Below are 22054 nucleotides of genomic sequence, written 5' to 3'. Positions count from 1 at the left end.
AAACTAAAACAAAAAGTTGTGAGGATCCCAACTTAGCTGAAAACCAGAATCAGGGCAGCCTCCTACAGCAAGCATTTTAGCAATATGTCTAAAAAGAATTTCTCAAGGACTTTTTTTCTAAAATTGACCCGTTATACAGTACTCATCTAGAATTAATCTCTAGAGTTTGAAAGTATATTAAATTGGCAGCATTCTGAAAGATAGAGGTGATAGAATGCAAAAAATAAATAAAATAAAAATGAGTTTCTTTAATGGAGAAATGTTGCCAAGGTTCACTTTGTGAGTTCCCCTTTTAAACGTATTGCCTTCCAAAACTTCTGAAGAGCCCCTAAGGCAAGGCCTCTCAAAGAAAGATCTATAGAGCACCACTACTACATTGGAATCCCCAAGCGTTTTTTATCTAAAGTCAATTCTAGGCTTCACAACAGCCTTACTGAATCTGAATCTCTAGGGCCCTGGAATCTGTATTTTAACAAGTTCCCTCAAATGATATTCATGTGAGCTAAATATAGAGAATCATTAACCTAGATGCACAGGAGAGCAAACTATGCATGCCCATCTGGTACTATACCCAAACTGGCTCTTTTAAAAAAAATGTATTTTATTGATTTTTTACAGAGAGGAAGAGAGAGGGATAGAGAGTTAGAAACATCGATCAGCTGCCTCCTGCACACTCCCCACTGGGGATGTGCCCACAACCAAGGCACATGCTCTTGACTGGAATCGAACCTGGGACCCTTTAGTATGCAGGCCGACACTCTATCCACTGAGCCAACCCAGTCAGGGCCAAACTGGCTATTGTTAACCTGTCTTTATTTTATTCTTTTTATCCATGAAGATTTTGCATATCATCCCTTTTTGTGGATGTTTTTAATAAAAATTTTAAATTGCCATATAAATTGTCTGTCTTCCCATCCACACCCCTTCTTCAATTAAAACTGAAGCCCCAGGAATGTATCCTATTTATCTTGAAGCCTGAAGAACCTACCTGGCCTGGGAGATAGGAGTAAATTCCAAGGGCATTGACTATTTGCTGGTTTGTCATAAGCCTAGCGTTTAGTACAGTACTTGGCACATAGTAGGCTGTGAATATTTGTTAGATAAATGATTGCATATTACTATGCTATTTTCTTAGAGTGCCCATTGTTTTATCCAGCCCGATTTCATTTGACTGGTCTCTAATTCTATGATTTCTCAGAGCAGTCATTCCACTTAGACTGGATTGCAAACCAGTATTTCTAAATTAGAATGGGAAAGTATAGAAGCAGGAAGGACTAGGGAGGAGTGTGAATATTAGAACTGAATTATTTCATAACTGGAGGGAGACTTATAAACCATCTAATTCCTACTTCACGGTGAAATAAGAAAATAAGAATTATACTGAGTCTTTTATGAAGCTAAATTTATTCAATTTAAAGAACAGTTCTTCATTCTGAGACTACGTCCTTCACTACAACTTGGATTTTAAAATGTCCTATTTTAAATGAAGATTGTGGTGGCAATTTTTTTTTCTTTTTTGACAGCTTCACTTGGCAATATTAGAAGCAGACATTCTATTGTGCCCACCTCCATTTTTCTAAACTATTGGTCCACCAAATCCCAGAGTTAGGGAATTACTGAACGATTAAATATATGTTAGCTAATATTCTTATGAGGTAAGCCCTTTACATCAATTATTTGATATTTCCCTCTAAAAGAATCTGTGTGTGAGAACTATCATCTCCCTTTACAGATAAAGAAGTTGAGTCTTAGAGAGTTTAGACTATAAGTGTTAGAGGATGATTCAACCCCAGGCTATATAATCTTACACACCACACTTACTAGCCCACTCTCCCTCTCTCTCTGAAGCTGAACTCATTAGACAAATCATTTATTGCCCCCTAAAATCAGGTTCCCCATGACATTCATGTGCCACTTAGCAACAGGGATACATTTTACGAAGTGCATTGTTAGGTGATATCATCACCGTGTGAACATCACTAAGTGCACTTACACAAACCTAGATGGGCTAGCTTGCTACCTACACTCCTAGGCTATATGGTGCAGCCTATTGCTCCTAGGCTGCAGACCTGTACAGCATGCTACTGTACTGTATACTGTAGGTAATTGTAACACAATGGTATTTGTGCAACTAAACATCTCTAAACATAGGACAAGTATGGTATAAAAGTTAAGTGCCTCTGTATAGGGCACTTACCATGAATACAGCTTGCAGTACTGGAAATTGCTCTAGTTGAGTGGCGATGTGAAGGCCTAGGAGATTCCTGTTCACTGCTGAGGACTTTATAACACTGCACGTAGGCTACACCAAACTTATAAAACACAAAATGATGCAATCAAGAGATGCGGTAAACAAAAGATGAGGCTATTGCTGGCGTTACGTGGCACACTGTTTTACAGCAAATTTTTTTAAAAGTAGAAATACATGAAAATAATGATAAAAAGCATAGTATAGTAAATACATAAACCAGGAACATAGTTTATTATTATAGAGTATTATATATTGTACACAACTATCTGTGCTATAATTATACACTGTCTGTGCAGATTTGTTAACACCAGCATCACCACCAAAGTGAGTAATACATGTACTACAATAGATAAGACAGCAATGATGTCACTGGGCAATGAGTTTCTCAGCTCCTTTATAATCTTGCTAGAGGCTTGGTGCACGAAATTCCTGCATGGGTAGGGTCCCTAGGCCTGGCCGGCGACCAGGGCCCATCTGTGGGGCCACCACCACCGGTTCCCTCCCTCTGTGGGGCGACCGGTGGGGCGATCAGGGGGGCCCCTGCTGGTACCTGCCTTGGCTGGCCTGGGGCCTGAGGGCTGGGGGCAGCTCCTGTGTTGAGCGTCTGGCCCTGGTGATCAGTGCGCGTCATAGTGACTGGTCGTTCCACTGGTTGTTCAGCTGTTTGGTCCATTTGCATATTAGGCTTTTATTATATAGGATGGGATTACCATCATATATGCAATCTTGTAAACTAAAATCAGTTATTTTCCACTACACCAAGTTCCATTCTCTCATTAGCTGTGTAAAGTGATTCAACCTATAAATATTGCCCATTAGCTATCAGCAGGTAAATTAGATGCAGATTTGTTTCTTCAGGACCTCTATTGGTTTTAAAGTACCACTGACTAGGTGACACTGTGTCTATCTAGTTCACATTATGTCACACTGAAAATTGTGCTTTTCTATAGATAAGCCAAGCCTCCTGAGAATGTTCTCAGCAATTCTTCCTCAGGAATCCTCCTTGTGTAAGAGAACAATATATAACGTATGTGGTAAAACATAAGGTACCGCCCAGCCGGCATGGCTCAGTGGTTGAGTGTTGACCTATGAATCAGGAGGTCACAGTTCAGTTCCTGGTCAGGGCACATGCCCAGGTTGAGGGCTCTATCCCCAGTATGGGGCATGCAGGAGGCAGCTGATCAATGATTCTCTCTCATCACTGATGTTTCTATCTCTCTCTCTCCCTCTCCTTCTCTGAAATCAATAAAAATATACTTAAAAAAAACACCATAAGGAACTTACTAAAGATATATTGTCCCTTGGTCTGCATTTTCAACTCCCCATTTTATTGTTGCTGCTTTCTGAAAAATTACATCCCTTTTCCCATCTCCCACCTTAGCCTCAAAGAAAAGGCAAGCTAAATTAATATTCCATTGAACTTAAACTATTAAAAATGTAACCTACAAGTTAATATGAATTATGGTACATCTTTACTATACTCTTTGACTAGAGTATACTATACTCATTGACTAGAATTGTTGAACTTTATTTACTGACGGGAAAAGCACGTAAGAGAATTGATGGACCACACTCAACCTGGTTTCTTTGAAGAAACCTATGGATGACACTAAAACTGAAAAGTAATGATTCATAAGGTTAATTACTAAAATTAGGCAGGATTTGGGGTTACCATAACCTATCGGACACCAATACTAATAAAAGGGTAATATGCAAATTGGTCACGACGCCCTCCCAGTAACAACAGAACAGCAGGCTGTGTGGGACGACCAGGCCAGCCTGGGGGTTAGCAAGGGATGACCAAACGACTGACCAGCAGGCTGCGTGGGGCGACCAGGCTAGCAGGGGGGTTAGCAAGGGACAACCAAATGACTGACCACCAGGTTGCGTGGGGCGACCAGGCCAGCAGGGGGGGCACTAAGAGGCGACCAGGCCGTCGGGAGGGGGGGGTGCGTTAGGGGCGACCAGGCTGGCAGAGGGGGACAGTTGGGGGTGATCAGGCTGGCAGGGGGTGCGGTTAGGGGCAATTAGGCAGGCACGCAGGGGAGCAGTTAGGAGCCAGCGGTCCCAGATTGTGAGAGGGATGTCCAACTGCCAGTTACAAAATGTTAGAAGACATTCCCCTGGATCATAAATACCAAGGTACTTCATGAGTCTAACCTAGTGCATATAAATCTTAATTTTATGTAGCATACAGTAAGTATCTACGATTAGAGCCTGTCACACACTAATACTGCTTCTATAAAGCAGAGGACCAAACATGTAGTAAGTTGGCTCTCCCTATGACAAACCTCTTGGCCTTCTAAGGTGGTCATAACCCACAGGGCTTTCTTCTAGTTACCACCAATCAATAACTTACATTCTTTGGTTGAAGAGAAAAAGCAATTTGGCAGAGAGGTTATTCATTGTTCAAAAGTACTTCCAAAGCACAAGATTAATATCCCCTCCCTATTTAAAAAAATAAATACAAATATAAGTTCCATTCATCAATTTTTTTGGAAGGTTGGTAACAAGGCTTTTTGAATGCCATCTGAATCTAAAGAATAAAGTAAAATAAACATTGCAGGTCTACAATTATCCCATTTTTATAAAACCTTTTCTATCTATGTCTATATGCACAAGGATGCACTATTGTGCATTAATGTTACTGAATTTCAATAGATTTTTGGGGTGGTGGGATTTTGAGTGATTTTTCTGCTATATATCTGTTAATTTTTAATTGTTCTTCTCATAACGACCATGTATCATTTAAATAAGTTATTATTCTGAAAGTTTGTTTTTAAGGCAGGTCAAGCGTTTCTAAGAATGTGTTAAGTGCAACGAGCAAATTGCAAAAATTCAGTACAAGTAATTGAATCTCAAAATTAGGAAACAATGTTTACTTCAGATTCTTTAATCAGATTATTTTGATACAGTTGTGATGTAGGCAATTTCCTTTTACAAAACTCAAATCAATTTTCCCCAAGAAACAAACATTGTTTTGTTTTAGAGGCATTTTATTTAGACAACTAAAAACAATTAGGTGTTCAGAAGCAGTGTACAATGAACAAGAAATCAAGCCAGTTACTTTATCTATCATGAATTCCCCCTCTTCTTTACAATGAAAGACACACACACACACAAAAAAAGGCTTTCTGCTGTAAGGGAAAAGTCAGAAAAATAGGCCAATATATTTTCTTCTTCGTAATAACATAAACAGCTACAATAAATCTAACTGTAATAAGAGAAATTGGACGTTGGCTTGTACATATTCATTGAAAAGACAACAGGCCATCGAATTACAAGAGCATAACGCCACCTGCCTTCACCTGATACTCTTGCATGTTCACTTACAGGTGACACCAAGTTTGTTAGTTCCACACTGGAGCTAATTCATATTCCTCATAATTTACTGCTCCATGTTTGTCTTAAGTAGAGACCAACTCTGGAAGGCTGATGCTTTACTCTGCTTGTCTTAGTCCGTAGTTGTATACTGTTTGAGGCATATGCATGATACTCAGGCCTTCACTTCAGGAGTTGAACTATAGATGGAATCTGAATTCTCTGAAGCAATTTCTTCTACAATTATAAAACAAAACAATCACATTAGTTAACTTTATAAAGAAAAGAAGCAAATCTACATTTCTGTGCAACGAAGGAGTTACAAAGTTTCTTTTATTGTTCTGGGGAGGGGAAGCAAAAGAGAGTAAGTGCATATGCCATTAATGACTAGACTCATGCCACTGATAAAGCCATGAGGAAGAATTCATGTGTTTTACCCCTTAACTCTTTTACTCCATAACTTTACCTCTAAAGGGCCCCTCTTCTTAGTTAAATTGTCAATGAGTGTGTCATATCTCCGGAAGATCTAACTCCTCCTTTATTTATTTGAACTCCAAACAATATGATATAATCAGGGCATATACAATTTGTAATTCTAGATTTGGTAAAGAACACTTAGCATTTAATAAGCATTTAATCAATGTTAAATAACAATTACAACTGTAACAATGTACTTATTTATCATAGCATCTGCCTCCTGAGTTAGACTTTTAAGTTCAATAAAAGTAACCACATCAGTGTCTCCATAGTACATCCCTGTGCCTACTAGGGATGTACTAGTAGGTATTTAAATATTTGTTTTATAAATGTGTATACTAGATACATATTTAAATATGTTCATATTTCATAAATTTCTTTTTGTCCCGAAGTAAGACTCACATAACACTTCAAGTTAATTCATTAGTATTTACCTAGCTCCTCTTCCGTTGTCTCTGGAAAACTGATCTTTGGCTTTGCCAGCTCACCACTATCTTCTTCTATAAAAGAAAAGCAATAATGATGATGATGTGAATTACAATATTACCAGTAATAAAAAGTATTTAATATGCAGGAAGAGTAAGCCAAGACTATTCCAAGCAATGAGATACAAAACATAATAGGAACAACAACTTTCTTAGTAATTATAATAGTATGTCTTTCCCTCAAAAATTATGTTGGGACCAAAAACTAAGTATTTTGATTAAAAAACATGTCTGCTTTATTAGTAAGGAACAGGGAGTAATGCCCCTCAGAGATTAAATATATTTACTTACAAACTTCTTATATTGCTCTCTAACAAATTTTGAATAAGGTCTATTCCATTCACCAAATTACCCAGTGTACAAATTCAGAAACAGAACAGACTACTATACAACAAATTTAAACAAACAAAAGAACACAGTAGCCAATTTATAATCACAGGCTTCTCTTTGCTTAAACCATGTTATGTACTTTAAAATCTATGAGACAGAAACATTGTAATAAAATGATTAAAAATTACACAAAATCATGAAGTTTAATTTGATAGCACTGAATATAATTTTCTTACCAGGAAGCACACATTTCCAAAGGCCGTATGTTTTTCCTACTACAGTTTGCCATAGTCTCAAAGTTCCATCTTCAGAACCACTGGCATAGAGTTCTCCATCAGGACTAAATCTCACGCAGTGAATAGGACCAAAGTGCCCCTTGTAGGATTCTGAAAGAGGAGAAGGGCTATTAGATAATTTAATAAATATAGGTTAGGTATGGATACACTTAAGAAAATACTGTCTAAATTATTGGGAAGATACGAAATTCATAAAAAGAAATACGAAGAACTATACTTAATAAAAAATAAAATGATTTGCATTACCAAATGGTATATCATGCCCACCATTTATTCCTAAGATTATCCCTTTCCAATTCTAGCACACGTTCTAGTTTCAGATGGTCTCTCCCTTTAAAATAAAAATGAGTCTTTGTGTCCTAATAAAAATGAAGAAAGGGAGTAAATGCAAACCTCCCTAAATTTTACAGAAAGTAAATCTAGTCTATCAATTCAATCCCATATCCTAAACTCACTGCCTCTTTACCAGAGAACCAATTCTTAATTATGACTACAGAGAGCCACTAGATGGAGCTCTTTGACACACTCACACTTTGTCTTAATTTCCTACCAGACTATGTTGAGTCCACTAGTCCTTCTGTCACAGAACACTGAGATACAGGATCAATACTGATCCTTACATATTTTAATCTATAAAATTTAATGAGAAAATGTACATATTAGTAGTGGTGATGATCTGTTTAAGTCATATCCTTACTTATGAACTTTTCTCATTTACTTTCCAATGCCTCATCAGCTTATTAGTTTTCAAAGTTCTTTGCTAGACCAATGTTCCGACTGTTTCCATATCTATTTAGCTCAAGGACTCTCAAGCACCATCTTCCCCCATCGCTGTCCTATCAGAGAATATTATGAGAGGATTTATCATGAGTAAAAATTTTATCATGAGAGTGGAAAGAAAAAGAGGTTTGGAATGAGAATGGCTGGGCCCAAGGTCTGTTTGCTATTCACTATGATCTCAAATATCAGGCAAATAATTTACTTCTCTTTTTTGAAAGAAAACAATACATGTGGCCACAACATTCTAAAACTTTGAAAATTGACATTAAATAAAAAAAAAAAGAAATTCTTACTTAAAAGTCACTTATATTCAAGTAATAACAGGTAAACCCTAAGTAATTAAAGTAGATTCTATATGGTCCATCTGCCAAGGTTCCACTTATCCAACCCAAATTTATCAGTTTTCCCAAAGAAACAAAACGTAAAATTGTCTTTTGTTCTTTTGTGTATCATACAACCAAGCTTAGTTCACTGGATGGTAAAGTAGGATAGCTAGAAACAAAGTGGCAACTTACAGACAAAAAAAAAAAAGTATAAAAACTAAATACATTAGTTCAAAAAGCAAAAACTATTTGGGATGGCTAAAGTAGATTTTGAGAACCATACTATAAAATACCTAGTCCATCAGATAAATGTAAAGTTAGGATGAGCATTAACTTCAAATTAATCCTACATGTCTTTCCCTTTCCTTTATTAAGGAGTATTATGAAAATGGAAGCAAAGTAAAGACTCTAATACCAAAGTACCCCCCCCCCCAATTCAGATCCCTAAGATTTCCCAATAATGAGCTATAGTTGTTCCCCCCCCCACACTATTCACTATAGAGCCTTAGGGATTCCTATGTTGGTAAAGAGAGGGGGAGCTAGGTAGATGGAGCCACATACATGCACTATACCTCAGGGAGAACTCTCCTTGCATCTGTTTAATATAACTTTGACAAAAGATTGCCCCCTTCCAATAAATATACTGCACTATTGTATACAATGTCAGAGAATGATGAACTTAAAAGGAAAAGGTGAATTGAGTTCAGCATACTTTGTTTATAGTTCTATTAGCACTTCTACCCAAAATGGATTAACAATCCTTTACTTTCCCACTTGGAAGTCACCAGCTTTAGTTAGCTGAAAAAATTTGCTGTTATTCATCAATGAAACCTAAAATTTGATAAAGGTAACTACATCATTTTATGGGAGGAAAAAGAGGACAACTCACCTAATTCTTCGCCACTATTATAATCATACTTATAAAGTTTAAAGTCTTCACCACCTGCAACAAGAAATTCTTTTTCAGGATGAAGAGATGCAGAATTGATGGTTGCAGGAGCTTCAAAGGATTTAATTGGCTCCAAACTGGGGGAAAATTGAAATAATAAAGACTTATAAATTTTGAATATTCCATAAATCATACAAGGAAATAATTAGTTACATTTAACTGGCCCTAAATTCTGAAAACCAAGGAACAAGTAAATATTCATTTAGTCAAATATAGTGATGTTAAAAACAAACAAGCAAACAAAAAACCTCTAAATAATATTAGCAAAAAGTTCAGAAGGATACTATGCCCAAGTGGAGTTCGTCTCAGAATACAAAGACATTTCAATAGAGGAATATCCACGTTTTGTGCATTCCTGGAAATGTGTGCTGGCTAATTAAAACAATGTCTAATGTACTGGAATTTTTTGCTTTGAAAAAATTTAATTCTTTATTTTTTTATTTTCCCATGACAAGCATACATTATCTTTGTAACAGAAAAAGTTTTTTACAATAGGTAATTACATTAATGGATTATTTACAATAAAAGAATAACTAAATTTGAGGCTATAGCTATATAATAAAAATCAATGCATAAAACAGCTTTGCCCGAGTATCAATGAGTTTTAACATTGGCTCTTTTCCAGTCCAACCTTAAAATTCCTGAAAGGCCTCCAATAGAAAACATTAGTGCATTCCACCTCCTAAATGCCACCATCCTATTCCACAATCACACTTCAAAGCATGAAAAGTAAAGTTAGTCATGATGTAGATGGTATCATTGAATAGAACTTTCTGGTTCAAATGTTAGAATATTCAATAGGCCAGCAAAACCTCTGACACCAACATGCGACTAGGCAATAGTCTATAGCAGGACTACATGTAGCCCAATCCAGAAGTGACCAATTAACATAGTTGTGCAATTTAATGGCTCTGGGCAATAGCACTCTATTTTTATCAATTTACTGTGTTTATGAACTTTTTTATATTCTTAATTGCTCTCTTCCATTTTCACTACCTTTTCTTTCCTCTGTCATTCAGTGAAGCTTAGCTTTGCAAGTGGCCCTTTTGACAGAAGTTTAGGACTGCTATCAGAGTATAATGTAGTATAATCTTTATGGAAATCAATTAAATAACATGTATACTAAGAACTTTAAATTCCTACCCTTTCTACTCTACTTATAGAATTCTACTGTAAGGGAACACTAAGATGCACCATAATACTCACTGCAGTTAAAAGTATGGAAAGTGACACATAATTTAGTGCAACCTATAATGCAACAACACCTAGTAAAAAAGTTTTCCAAGAATTTCTAATGGCTAAGAATATTTTAAAATAAAAAATAAAAATCACACTCATTAGGGTTCCAGTAACCAAAGGGGGAAGCGGGGGAGAAGGGCCCCACAAATATCCTAATAAAAGAATAATATGCTAACTGACCGTACCTTCGCTATGTCCACAGCCAATCAGGGCGCTATGCAAATTAACACAGGAAAGATGCCCCCCCCTGCACTGCCCCGCCCACCATCGCGTGAGTCCCACCCCCCGCGCCTCCTGCCGGCCCATAGGCCGCTGCTGAAGGGGGACCTATCGGGCCGCCTGTGCCTCCCACCGCTCTGATCAGCAGGTGGCCAGAGCCAAGGCCTGGGTCCCTGGTGCCGGAGGAAAACTGGTGCCTGGTGCCGGCAGCCAGGTGAAGGAAGGTCTATTGCACGAATCTTCGTGCAACGGGCATCTAGTACATATATAAAAATACAGCTACCATTAACATTCTAGAATCTATGGGTAAATTTTTTTAAATTGTATTTTCCAAATTTTCAACAAGAACATTTACTGTATTTACAGTAACAACAATTAAGTCTGTTGAAAAAAAAATCATTAGGTCTACACATACTTGGAAATGGGGGGAATCACTATTTCTCCAAAACTTTAAAGTGAAAATAGGAGAATCAAGATCATAGTGGTTTTATATAATAATGAACAACATTAAGTATAGCACCAGCCCAGTAATCCTTTAATTTGACTAATTCCTTTGATTAAAGTATACCATTTTCTTTAAAAATACATTATTAATGGTATGGAAACATTTCCCTCCATATTATATAGCAGTAGTTTTCAACTTTCTATGCCACAGAAGTTTAAAAACATACAGTACCTGACTATTTAGCCAGGGTCACTGACCTCTTTTCCCTGAGATTGTAAAAAAAAAAAAAAAAAAAGAAAGAAAAAGAAAAAAGAAAGAAAAGACAGCAGCCAACACAACAATAGCCATCCATTGTACATGAATCAAAAGTACACTTTTTTTTTGTCTGATTGGTAAAAAAAACACATTTTTGGTGTGCCACAGAATTTTAGTTATTAGTTTATGTGTGCCAGGAGAGGAAAAGGGTTGAAATTGCTGTTTATAGTATAGGTCAAAATTTGCCTTTTAATAAGTTAACCTTTTCACATATGCCTTCTAATTTTTAAGTACTCTAGGTTTTCCTTTGTTAGTAAAAAAGAAAATGAAGGTATTTCTTGGACATACCTTACTGCACTATGAAAAGCAATAGATCGTCCATAAGTTATTACCAAGATCTCTCCCTCAGGAATATATTCCATACTGCTAACAGACATATTAAAATTTAGAGATTTCACTTCTGTCATAGTGGCATGATCCCAAAGGCTGCAAGAAAGAAAGGAAAATATGATTTACTTAAGAAAAAAGTTTAAATCCTAATTACACCTGAAGATTAACCAATAATCACAATTGTAAAACAACCTCCATTCCAACTCATAAATTACAAATGATACACAGAGAAGTTTTGGGTTCCAATACTAGATCAAATTATTTGGCAGTCTGTTGGTAAAGTCAACTTTCATATTTAAATACATTTCCCAAATAATTTAGCAAAACCATGCAGTTAAGATACATAGGTCCCAATCTAATTAACTTCAGTGGTGCTCTAAATAATGGTTCTTACATTTTTGTGAATTTAATGATGGCTCTTACTTTCCACAGAAAACTACATCAGGTGTCAGCACAAAAAATTGTGTATACAATTTCAGGGGTTTCACAGACCCCCTATAGCCAGGTTAAGAGAACCTGCCTATAAATATGTAGTTTTAATTAAGTGTCTTGTGAATACTGCTGTTTATAATAGTAAATGGATAGCTCCAAGAAGAATGTGACCTATATGCTGTGGAAGTTTTTTTTTTTTAAATATATTTTATTGATTTTTTACAGAGAGGTAGGGAGAGAGATAGTTAGAAACATCGATGAGAGAGAAACATCGATCAGCTGCCTCCTGCACACCCCCTACTGAGGATGTGCCCGCAACCAAGGTACATGCCCTTGACCGGAATTGAACCTGGGACCTTTCAGTCCGCAGGCTGACGCTCTATCCACTGAGCCAAACCGGTTTCGGCTATGCTGTGGAAGTTTTAATGTTCAGAGATAATTCTTCCTACATAATAGTTATAAAAAATATTTTAAATATAAGCTCTACGGACAAATATTTTTCTCCTTTTAAAAAATTTTTATTTATGGATTTTAGAGAATGGGATGGATGGAGGGAGACATTGATTTGTTGTTCCACTTAGCTATGCATTCATTGGTTGATTAATATACGTGCCCTAACCAGGGATCAAACCCACAACCTTGGCATATCAAGATGACAGACACTCTACTGAGCTACCTAGCCAGGGAAAGGTCAAATATTTTTCAAATTTAAAATTATTCAATAAAAATCACTTACCGGACAGTTTTATCATCAGCTGAAAGAATCTGTTTATCCTCACTGCACCATAGAGCCTTTTTAATACCAGAGGTATGACCACTGATTTCCTTAGGATCTTAAGATGAAACAATTTAAAATACATTTGTTAACATTTAATCTCTAAAACTCAGCATTGGAACAATTCAATATGTAAAAAGGAAAGAAAAACATATTTTAAATTAGACTGCAACTTTATAAAGCCCAGCACAATTCAAACTTGCTGTCGACATAGAATCCAATTAATTTTTCAATATTGGAACAAAAAATGTTTCTGCATGACAAGGAACCCAAGAACTATGATTCTTGTAGCAAAAGTAAATACAACACACCCTCCAGGCTATTTTTCTGCTTTCAAAAGTTGTTTCTGTATCAGAATAAAAGAATAACTAATGTGGCACAGTTTAATAAGAACATGGACCAAGGAATAAGACAACCTGAGCAAATTCTAGTACTATCACTAATCATGGAATCCACATCCAAGCCAGTCAGTAGTAACAGAAAAAAAATAAAAAATAAAAATGGGGGGAGGGTTAAGGAATGTAGAGGCTGGAAGAGAAAAGGTGAATAAAAAAAAAAAATTCAGTATTCCCAAGAATACTGGGTGGGGCAAAAGTAGGTTTACAGTTTTGAGTATGCATAATATAGTAAGTCAATATTCAAAAATATAGCTGCACAGAAAAAAAAATTAGAAGAATATGAACCAAAAACTAAAGATATTAAGTGATTAATGGATAATGGATTAGGTTTTCATTTTTTCCCACATCTGAGTACTGAACATGAATATGAATTACTCAGGAAAAGGCATTTAAATTAAAAGGAAATAAAACCATAAACACGTATAAATTATGCTTACCTGCTTCAGGTTTGTTCAAGTCATATATGCGTAAGAGTTTATCTTGTCCTGCAGTTAACAAGTAATTACTATCCTGAAAACACAAACAAGTAATATGTTACTAGATTAACCATTTTAATGGTTATCTATCTTTGAAACTTTTTCAACACCAAATAAAATCCAAATAAAACTCACAAATGTCAAAAAGAGATGCAACACAGGCCAAATACTTCTGAGAAGATACTGTAGATCATTTACCTTTTTCATAATGCCAAAGCCCTTTAAACTTCATGTTACACCACCTATCACATGAATTTGCCCAATCTGCCCTGATCCTGCTCCCCACCCTCCTGAGTAGCAGTTCTTCGATGATCTCAAATTTATCCTTTCCCTTCTGAAAGTAGTTGGGACACATTATTTGGGTAGTTTAGATGTCTGCTACTATTGATGGAGGATTGATACAAGAGTGCCAGGGAATTTTAAAAGCCTCATATAATAAAAAAAATTAATTGGTATAGCTTAACCTACAATCAAATAAAATATATGCCGACATACACAAAATACTTCCCCCAAAACCAAATATAAACCAAATACATAGAAATTTAACTCCTTAAAAAAACTCCATTTTCTAATACCTGCGTAAAATCCACAGACTTGACAATGTGTTTATGAGCCAGGGTCATCAACTCATCTCCTGAGACAGCATCCCACACTTTGCTAAAAATGGAAAGTAAAATTTAAAAATAAATATAATAATTGCCAAATAATTTAGATATTTGAAATGTTACATAAATGCACTATAGATCTCCATTATTTCTACTATTCCACCACTGATAGTTCATTTGATAACATATTTAAATGAGTCTAAAGGTAAAACATTTTAACCAATTTTTAGTTTCAACTTTCCAATTTTTTCTCTATTCTCTACTCTCATGTATATGCAAAATAAAAATTGACAATAAGTAATCCTTTTAAATTGTACCAGAGAATAAATGACCCTGATACAAGTTGCATAAAATTTTAAGTCAACAATAGAAAATATTTTCCCCAACTCTTCTTCCAAGTTGACTCTTAAATTCTCAAATCCTAGTCCCATTAACATCCTCCCAAAGTACTAGCCTTTGCTTATGCAATACTAACACTCAGGATTATTAATCTCAACTCTGTTTCCCTGACCCATCTCAACCAAAAATATATGTGGTTGTGTCTATAAAGATATATTATGTCTGTGTACGTCAGGAGATAATAAATAATACTTTACAAATATGCTGTATGGGATTCCCCCCAAATAAAAATGCTTAAACTTTGCATACAGGGAAGAGAACTTTTAAAAGTGAATAACTATGCTCAATAAAGGTTTCCATTTCAATGTAACTGACATTTATTTTCAGGAGTACAGTGAAAAATAAACAGTAGAGAAAAAAGAAAAGAAAGGGGTATCTTTCCTTCATTTACTCAATAAGCATACAATAAATATATCCAGTTATATATTTTATATCATTCTAGACTTAGTGCTAGGGCACAGGGAGAAAAGAAATGATCCCAAAGAAAGTTCTTGCCTTAGAAGTGCTGTAGCTGAGGAGAAAAACATCCGTTAAATAAATATAATTAAAATACAAACATATGTGGCTATAGAAACAGAAAAAAACACACTACTAACTATACCAGAAAGTCTGGAAAATCTAAGCAGTGGAAGTCAATAGTCTTAAAGAGCAAGCAGAAATACACTATGAACAAAAAATAGGGTATTGTAGACAAGCATTAATAGTATGTACAAAGGTAAAAAAAACCACCAATGACCATCTACCAGTAATTACTACTAATCCTATATAATAAAAGCCTTATATGCTAAGTGTCTGATCATCCGTTCAACCAATCAAAGCATAATATGCTAATGATATGCTAAAGTCGTTCACTGCTCACTATGTCGTGCACTGACCACCAGGGAGTAGACGCGCCAACCGGTAGGTTAGCTTGCTGCTGGGGTCTGGCCAATCGAGACTGAGCAAGATGGGCTGAACACGCCCTAGAGCCATCCCGTGGTCCCTCCCTGGCTGGCCAACTTCCCGTGTCCCTCCACAGCCCCTATCGGTCCCTCCCCAGCCCCAATCATGCACTGGTGGGGTTCCTTGGCCTGGCCTCTGCCCTCTTGCAATCCGGGACCCCTCGGGGGATGTCGGAGAGCTGGTTTCAGCCTGATCTCGCAGGTCAGGCCGAGGGACCCTGCTGGTGCACGATTTCGTGCACTGGGCCTCTAGTGATATAATATAAATCTTGCCTATTACATAATTGAGCCATGAGTGGCTAAATAAATATATTCTGAAATAAAGTCAACGATGAGTTTAGTAGTACTAAACTCTCAAGTATTCATTTCTGTTTGCAAAGGAAACCTGCTCTAATCTCTCCCATTTCCAATTCAATTCTGGCCCAAACCTACTTTCCCAACCTCATTTTGTATTATTTATTGGAATCTAGTCATACCAGATTATAAACCATTTCTAAAACAAGCCATGTATTTTCTTCCTGTGTCTTTGTTGAAATTGTTCTCAGCTATCCAAAGTTCTACTCATCCTCAGGGCTCATTTCAAATGCTATCATTTTATGAAACCTTCCATTTATCTCACCTCCAGAAACCATTCTTTTCTTTCACAGAACTCAGATTATACTGATTATGTGCCTAATTCTGCTTTGCTTTTATTTTTAGCATATGTTTACTTTTAATCACAAAGAAATCAGGGATAAGATTTCACAAAGATTAGGATTCCAGGCTGTTTTGATGACAGAGGTGTCAAAAATGAAAACAGCAACCATATCTGAAATTTCTATCCTAGTGATTCACATGATGCCAAGTCTCAAAACAACTCTGGGCAACAGCCTTTGAAATACTAATTTTAAGTATATTCAAAATCTTCAAAACCTCCTTAAAATCTTAAGATTCTTTTTAAACCATGTGCACTCACTTATGAAAAGAACTTACATAAGCAAAGCAGTAATGGGGGTAGGGGACGCAGGCAATGTACCTTTTTCCTCCCGTTTATAAACTACTAAAATTGAGGATGACACTCTGACAGAGCATGTTCTTACCACTTGCACTAACTTTGGAATATTTTCATTATTTACAGTAAAAGTCGTAAAAAGGTCTTAAGAGTCCTCAAAAGAAACTGGAATAAACTAAATATATTTTTCAATCTCCAGGCAAGAAACTGGTATTAACTAGGTGGCTACAGAATACAAATCAAGACAACTGAAGCATCAGCACCAATATACTTTTTCATCAGCTGATGTGATGAAACATTTATTTTATGTACAACTCATGAAGTACTTGTCATCTTCCTAAAGTACTGATACTTTTTATATCCCTAGTTTCTTGCACATAATAATCAATACCATCTGTTCAATATTTTCATATTCTGTGAATGGACTTACCACAAGTCTCAAAAGAGGGGCTACTTAAGGTCTTTCAAGCCTGATGAGCAAAACTAACTATTTGAGGGGGAGGAAATTGTCTATCTTAACATGTTAGCCAAGTAGTCAAAAAGAAGATAATACCACCTTTGATTTATTGGGAACCTTACTGAGAGAAAAATTAAATCTTTCTATTGACTTCTACAAGAAAGAAGAAGTAATCATACACTTTGGTTAGATTCCTGGGCCCAACCCCAGGTCTACTCAAACATTCTGTGGAACAGAGCACAGGAATTTTCTCTGCTTTTGGCACTCTGTCCAGATGACTCCTGCCGGGAGGAAAGAGGTGGTGCCAAAACGATCATGACAAGTAATGTTAGCATTAGCTTTTTGAATTAAAAAAAATAGAGAGGATGGTGTTTCAGAGACAGTGTACTCATCATCTGACTTGACTGCCCAAATCACCTCAAGATAACATTCTATGACCCACAGAATGGCCCTGCTGAATACATTTTCTCCATAAAAAAACAAGAAATCTACCTCTTGATAAACATGACATTAATGAATTTTCTGAGAAACATAATAATAGGGGGGGGGGAGAGAGAACTTCCTAAAAATGGTTTATACTAACTATAATTAATCAGGTAAGTTCAGGGAGCTATTCTTTAGCTGGATCAAGTTCCATAAGAGCAAAGCCCAGACAAGTCAACTAAGAGGAGCATATAGACAATGAATGCACCCACTCCCACACCTCACAGACATACACATAACAAGTGAGGGTAAGTCTCAGCTACCATTTGAGCACCCACTATGTAACACACTCTACTAGACTTCAGGGATATAAGTACAGAAAGATCCCTGTGATTCTCCCATAACTACTTTGGCCTTACACCCATTTTACAGATACAAAAACCAAAGTTTAAGAAGCATCCCAAGATCAAACTGAAACACAAAGTGTGGCCTGCATGAGAACTCAGCTTACATCTTTTCCACTGTATCATGGCACCTGAAAGCCGTAACTGAGGGGAAAAATAGTATTTCTTCTTGATATTTATATCTACTCAAACTCGTCTGCATGAAACCAAAAGGTTTCATGGCTTTACCCAGGTGAGTTACAAAATAACATATATGATTTTAGTCTAGTGGGGTTGGTAGCTATTACCTTATACAAGCAACACTTATATATAGCTATTAGATTTAGGCAATGCTCTAAATATTAGGGACATATAAACTCATTTCATATTCACAATCGACATATGAGGTAAGCATTATTACTACTCTCATTTTTATAGATGATGAACTGAGAAAAGGAGAGGTTAAATAAAGTTCCCAAGTTGTTAAATGATGGAGCCAGAATTTTAAGTACAGAATCAAGTTTATATTAGCATTCATGCTTTTAATACCACTTGTAAATATAGACACAAACTTGAAATGTTAAGAAAGCACAGAAATAACACAATACCTATCCACAATAGCTTCAGATGTGTGATTTTGGTTATTAATGCTCTGTGACCTAAACAAAGACAACTGTTCCTCTGGCAGCAAGATAAAATCCTGACTACTCTTTTCATGACTCTCTTAAATTATTTCAAGTCCTTTTCTCTCTCCATTTCAGAGTAATTATCACATGAATAGCAATATCTATGTAATGCTCTACTTCTTTTCCTGAGGACTGGCATTACAATTTGGCCAAATATACAAGCTGAGATAGTCACAGATTTTATAGACGGGCATCTTTCCTACCAAGCTTTTGCACAGGTCTCTTAAAGATCAGAGCAAGACCATCAAGCAGGAGGTGACTAAATATTTTGCTTAAGTAATTAATATTATTAGGGCCAGATAACACAGAATTGAGGTTAACAAAAATGGATCTTTCCAAAACTGCAATTCAAAAACTTGTCTCTTTTAATAATAATGTCCTAAAGTGTCTAAAATAATGTGTGTAAAATCTTCTTATATTTATAAACTTAATTATATTTAATTTAAAAGTTTGAAATACCATTTTACTAAATATTAACTTATCACCACCAGACTAAAACTTAGTTTCAGTAATGACATTTTAAAAATCCATTTGACAAATATCTGAAATCTAGAGTTATTTAATCCCAATTTTCTACCTCTGGTACAAAATCAATGACATTCATTCCAAAGACAATGTTATGTTCCACGATTTAGCCCTGGCCAGTGTGGCTCAGTTGACTGGAGCATCATCCCGTACACCAAAAGGTGGTGGGCCCAGTTCTCAGTCAGGGCACATACCCAGGTTTCGGGTTTGATCCCAATTGGGGCGCCTATGGAAGGCAATCGACTGATGTTTCTCAGAGCAATCTCTCCCTCTCTCCTTCCCTTCCTCTCTCTAAAATCAATTAAAAAAAAGAAAGAAAAAAAGCAGGACCACTTTTACTCTCTAGACTCTTAAGTCTAATAAAATTACAGGCATAATAGCTCTTGACATTGCCTTCATTAGTTTAAATATTTAAGTGTCTGCTAAGTCACAAACACAAGTTAGGAACTTGAGATACCAAGATTATGTAAAATATGACACATGCCCAGAGGGGAAAGTGGGTCATTGCAAGCCACTCTAACTACATGTACAAAAGCCAAAGATCAAGATAGGTAAGGTGTATTCTGGCAACAAATAATATAGCTAGACTGTAGCACATATGGTGAGCAGTGCCAGATGATGCTGATGAACTGGGATGAGGCCAAATTTTAAAGCACCAGCAACTGAAATTTAACCTTTAGGCCAGTGGTTCTGAGGCCGCACATCAGAATCACCTAGAACAACTTTAGGGAAGAAAAAAAAAAAAGATGTTGGGTACTCCATCCCCAGACCAAATCAGAATTTCTTGGGTACATGCATCTGAATATTTTAAATGTTCCTCGGGCTATTCTAATGCACATCTAAGGTCATGAACCATTAAAATAGCAGAAGAAAAACAGGAAGATTACTGGATGGAGACGTGACATGATGAAATTTGTGCTTAGGAAGACAAGTGGCAATGGAAGATTAACAGACAGAGAGTAGAGGCAGCGATATGAACTAAGGCAGTAGTAGAAGCTAAGAAGCACTGTAGTCAGGAGTCATTCAGAGAAAAAAACAGATAGGACCAGGGTGGATTTTGGTGAGAACAAACATCATGTGGTCTATATGGCATTTATTGAGAACTGTATGAATAGCTAAGGTTGAAGTTTGATTATTCCAGAACACAACTCACAGAGACCTCCCAAACTGGCCATTTTGGCTATACTTACGCTGTGAAATCTGCAGCTGCTGTAGCTGCTTTGGTGGCATCCTTATTCAATGTTGCACCCCAAACAGCACCCTTATGACCCAAAAAAGTTCCAATCCAGTCTCCTGTATCCCCCTGGCGTAGCATAGGTTTACCGTCTAAAAAATATTTAAAAAGACATGTGATTTAGAGGTTTAGATTATTTTAAACCTTAGATTCAAGCATAAAATGATCACGCTCAATAACAAAGTGGAAAACTGCGTTTGCTATCTACCTATTCTCTCTCACTGAGGTCATTAAGGAATAACCAGAAATAAATTAGCGTAAGGAAGGGAGGGAGAAGGTGGGGCAAAAGTAGGTTTACAGTTGGTATAGACAGTAATTAACAATAATGCAAAAATAAACTGTGTTTCACGTACTCAACAACTGTATATACATAGGGTAACTAAATAAGCCATTCTCTTAAGAACCGAGCTCTCTGGGAAGCATTTGTAATTCGGTAGGAGAATAACTGATCCGCATCAAAATCTAGAACCGAGTCTCATTTTGGATAAACTTGCTAACCCAAATCTCAGTGCCCATTTGCAAAATGGGGCTAACACCACAAAGGAACATCCAATGAGCTGATGGGAGTGACGAGCCTTTGAAAAACAAGGAATGACTGAGTCTGGCCCTGTTTTCTCCATGTCCCAAACCTCTGAAAGATATTTACAGTCTCGACGAGTGAGCAGTCCCACTTCTCCAGAAAATAGCAGTAAAAGTGAAAGGAGAAGCCTTCGTTGGAGAAAAGCTGCTCTAGGCTCCAGCTGCGGGATCCCCCACACCTCTGCTGTGAACCCCCCATTTCCCCATGGGCGCTGGGGTGCCGGCTCCACTCCCTGTGGGAACCCGGATCGGGGGCCCAGCTCACCTTTGCACGCGCTGATTAGGAAATAGCCGTAAGGCGTGATGCCACTGAAGGCCAGGTCCACCACGGGCCGCGTGTGGCCGGAGCAGGTGAGCGGAGTCTGCCTCATCGCCATGGCGGCGCGGACCGAGCGAGCGGGACGGGGAGCCGAGGGTCGTCCTGGGTCCTTTTCTCTCAACCGCAGTGCCTCCGGCTCCGCAAGGCCCCCGCCCTGACACCGGGAAACGGGCAAAGGAGGCCAATCCGGCAGCCCCGAGGCCAGGAGAGGGTTAGGGATGGGGCAGGGAGTCAGCGACCGGCGACCGACCGCCTCCGAGGGAGGGAGAGGGAGGGAGGGAGGAGAGTAGGGGAAGGGGAGAACCAGAGCACCGGCAGCCGCGACCCGCACCGTCCACACCGCCACCGGCCGGAAGTTACGCTCAATGACGCTCGGCGTCCGCCGGAAGTGATCTCTCGGCGGGAAGGCGGGTGTGCTGGGTAGCCGGGGGAGACAGTGGGACGGCAGCGCGCAGGCGCGGGTCCCGCACACGTGGGGCACGTGATGCTGGCCCCGCGCTGTCTGGGTTCGGCGCCTGGGGGCGCTCTAGGCTCTTGGGTGCAGTCCTCGCTCCTCTCCGACCGGAAACCTCCTTGCTGTTATCCCTGCGCCGCGTTCGCCCGGTGCCGCGAGGTTGCTCAGCTCCGCCCAGACCCTGTACCTGGCGGGTCCTGTGGACGACGTGCCGGGC

At 37.7% G+C, this 22054-nt stretch overlaps 1 protein-coding gene across 1 annotated transcript; it reads right to left on the bottom strand.

The window, feature by feature from the left end:
- Nucleotides 1–5133: 5133 nt before the first annotated feature.
- STRAP (serine/threonine kinase receptor associated protein) lies at nucleotides 5134–21759 on the bottom strand. Its single transcript, XM_079774031.1, has 10 exons — nucleotides 21330–21759; nucleotides 20442–20577; nucleotides 14417–14498; nucleotides 13803–13875; nucleotides 12929–13025; nucleotides 11719–11856; nucleotides 9153–9289; nucleotides 7101–7250; nucleotides 6484–6549; nucleotides 5134–5809 (listed from the first exon to the last, which is right to left on the bottom strand). Exons 1-10 carry the CDS (start codon nucleotides 21439–21441, stop codon nucleotides 5748–5750), a joined length of 1053 nt encoding a protein of 350 aa, XP_079630157.1. The 5' UTR covers nucleotides 21442–21759; the 3' UTR covers nucleotides 5134–5747.
- Between the last annotated feature and the right edge of the window lie 295 nt (nucleotides 21760–22054).

The sequence above is a fragment of the Cnephaeus nilssonii genome (assembly GCF_951640355.1).
Source record: "Cnephaeus nilssonii genome assembly, chromosome: 6".
In the NCBI taxonomy this organism is placed as follows: domain Eukaryota; kingdom Metazoa; phylum Chordata; class Mammalia; order Chiroptera; family Vespertilionidae; genus Cnephaeus; species Cnephaeus nilssonii.
Note: the sequence above shows the minus strand (reverse complement) of the source record. Positions and strands in the feature narration are given on the sequence as shown.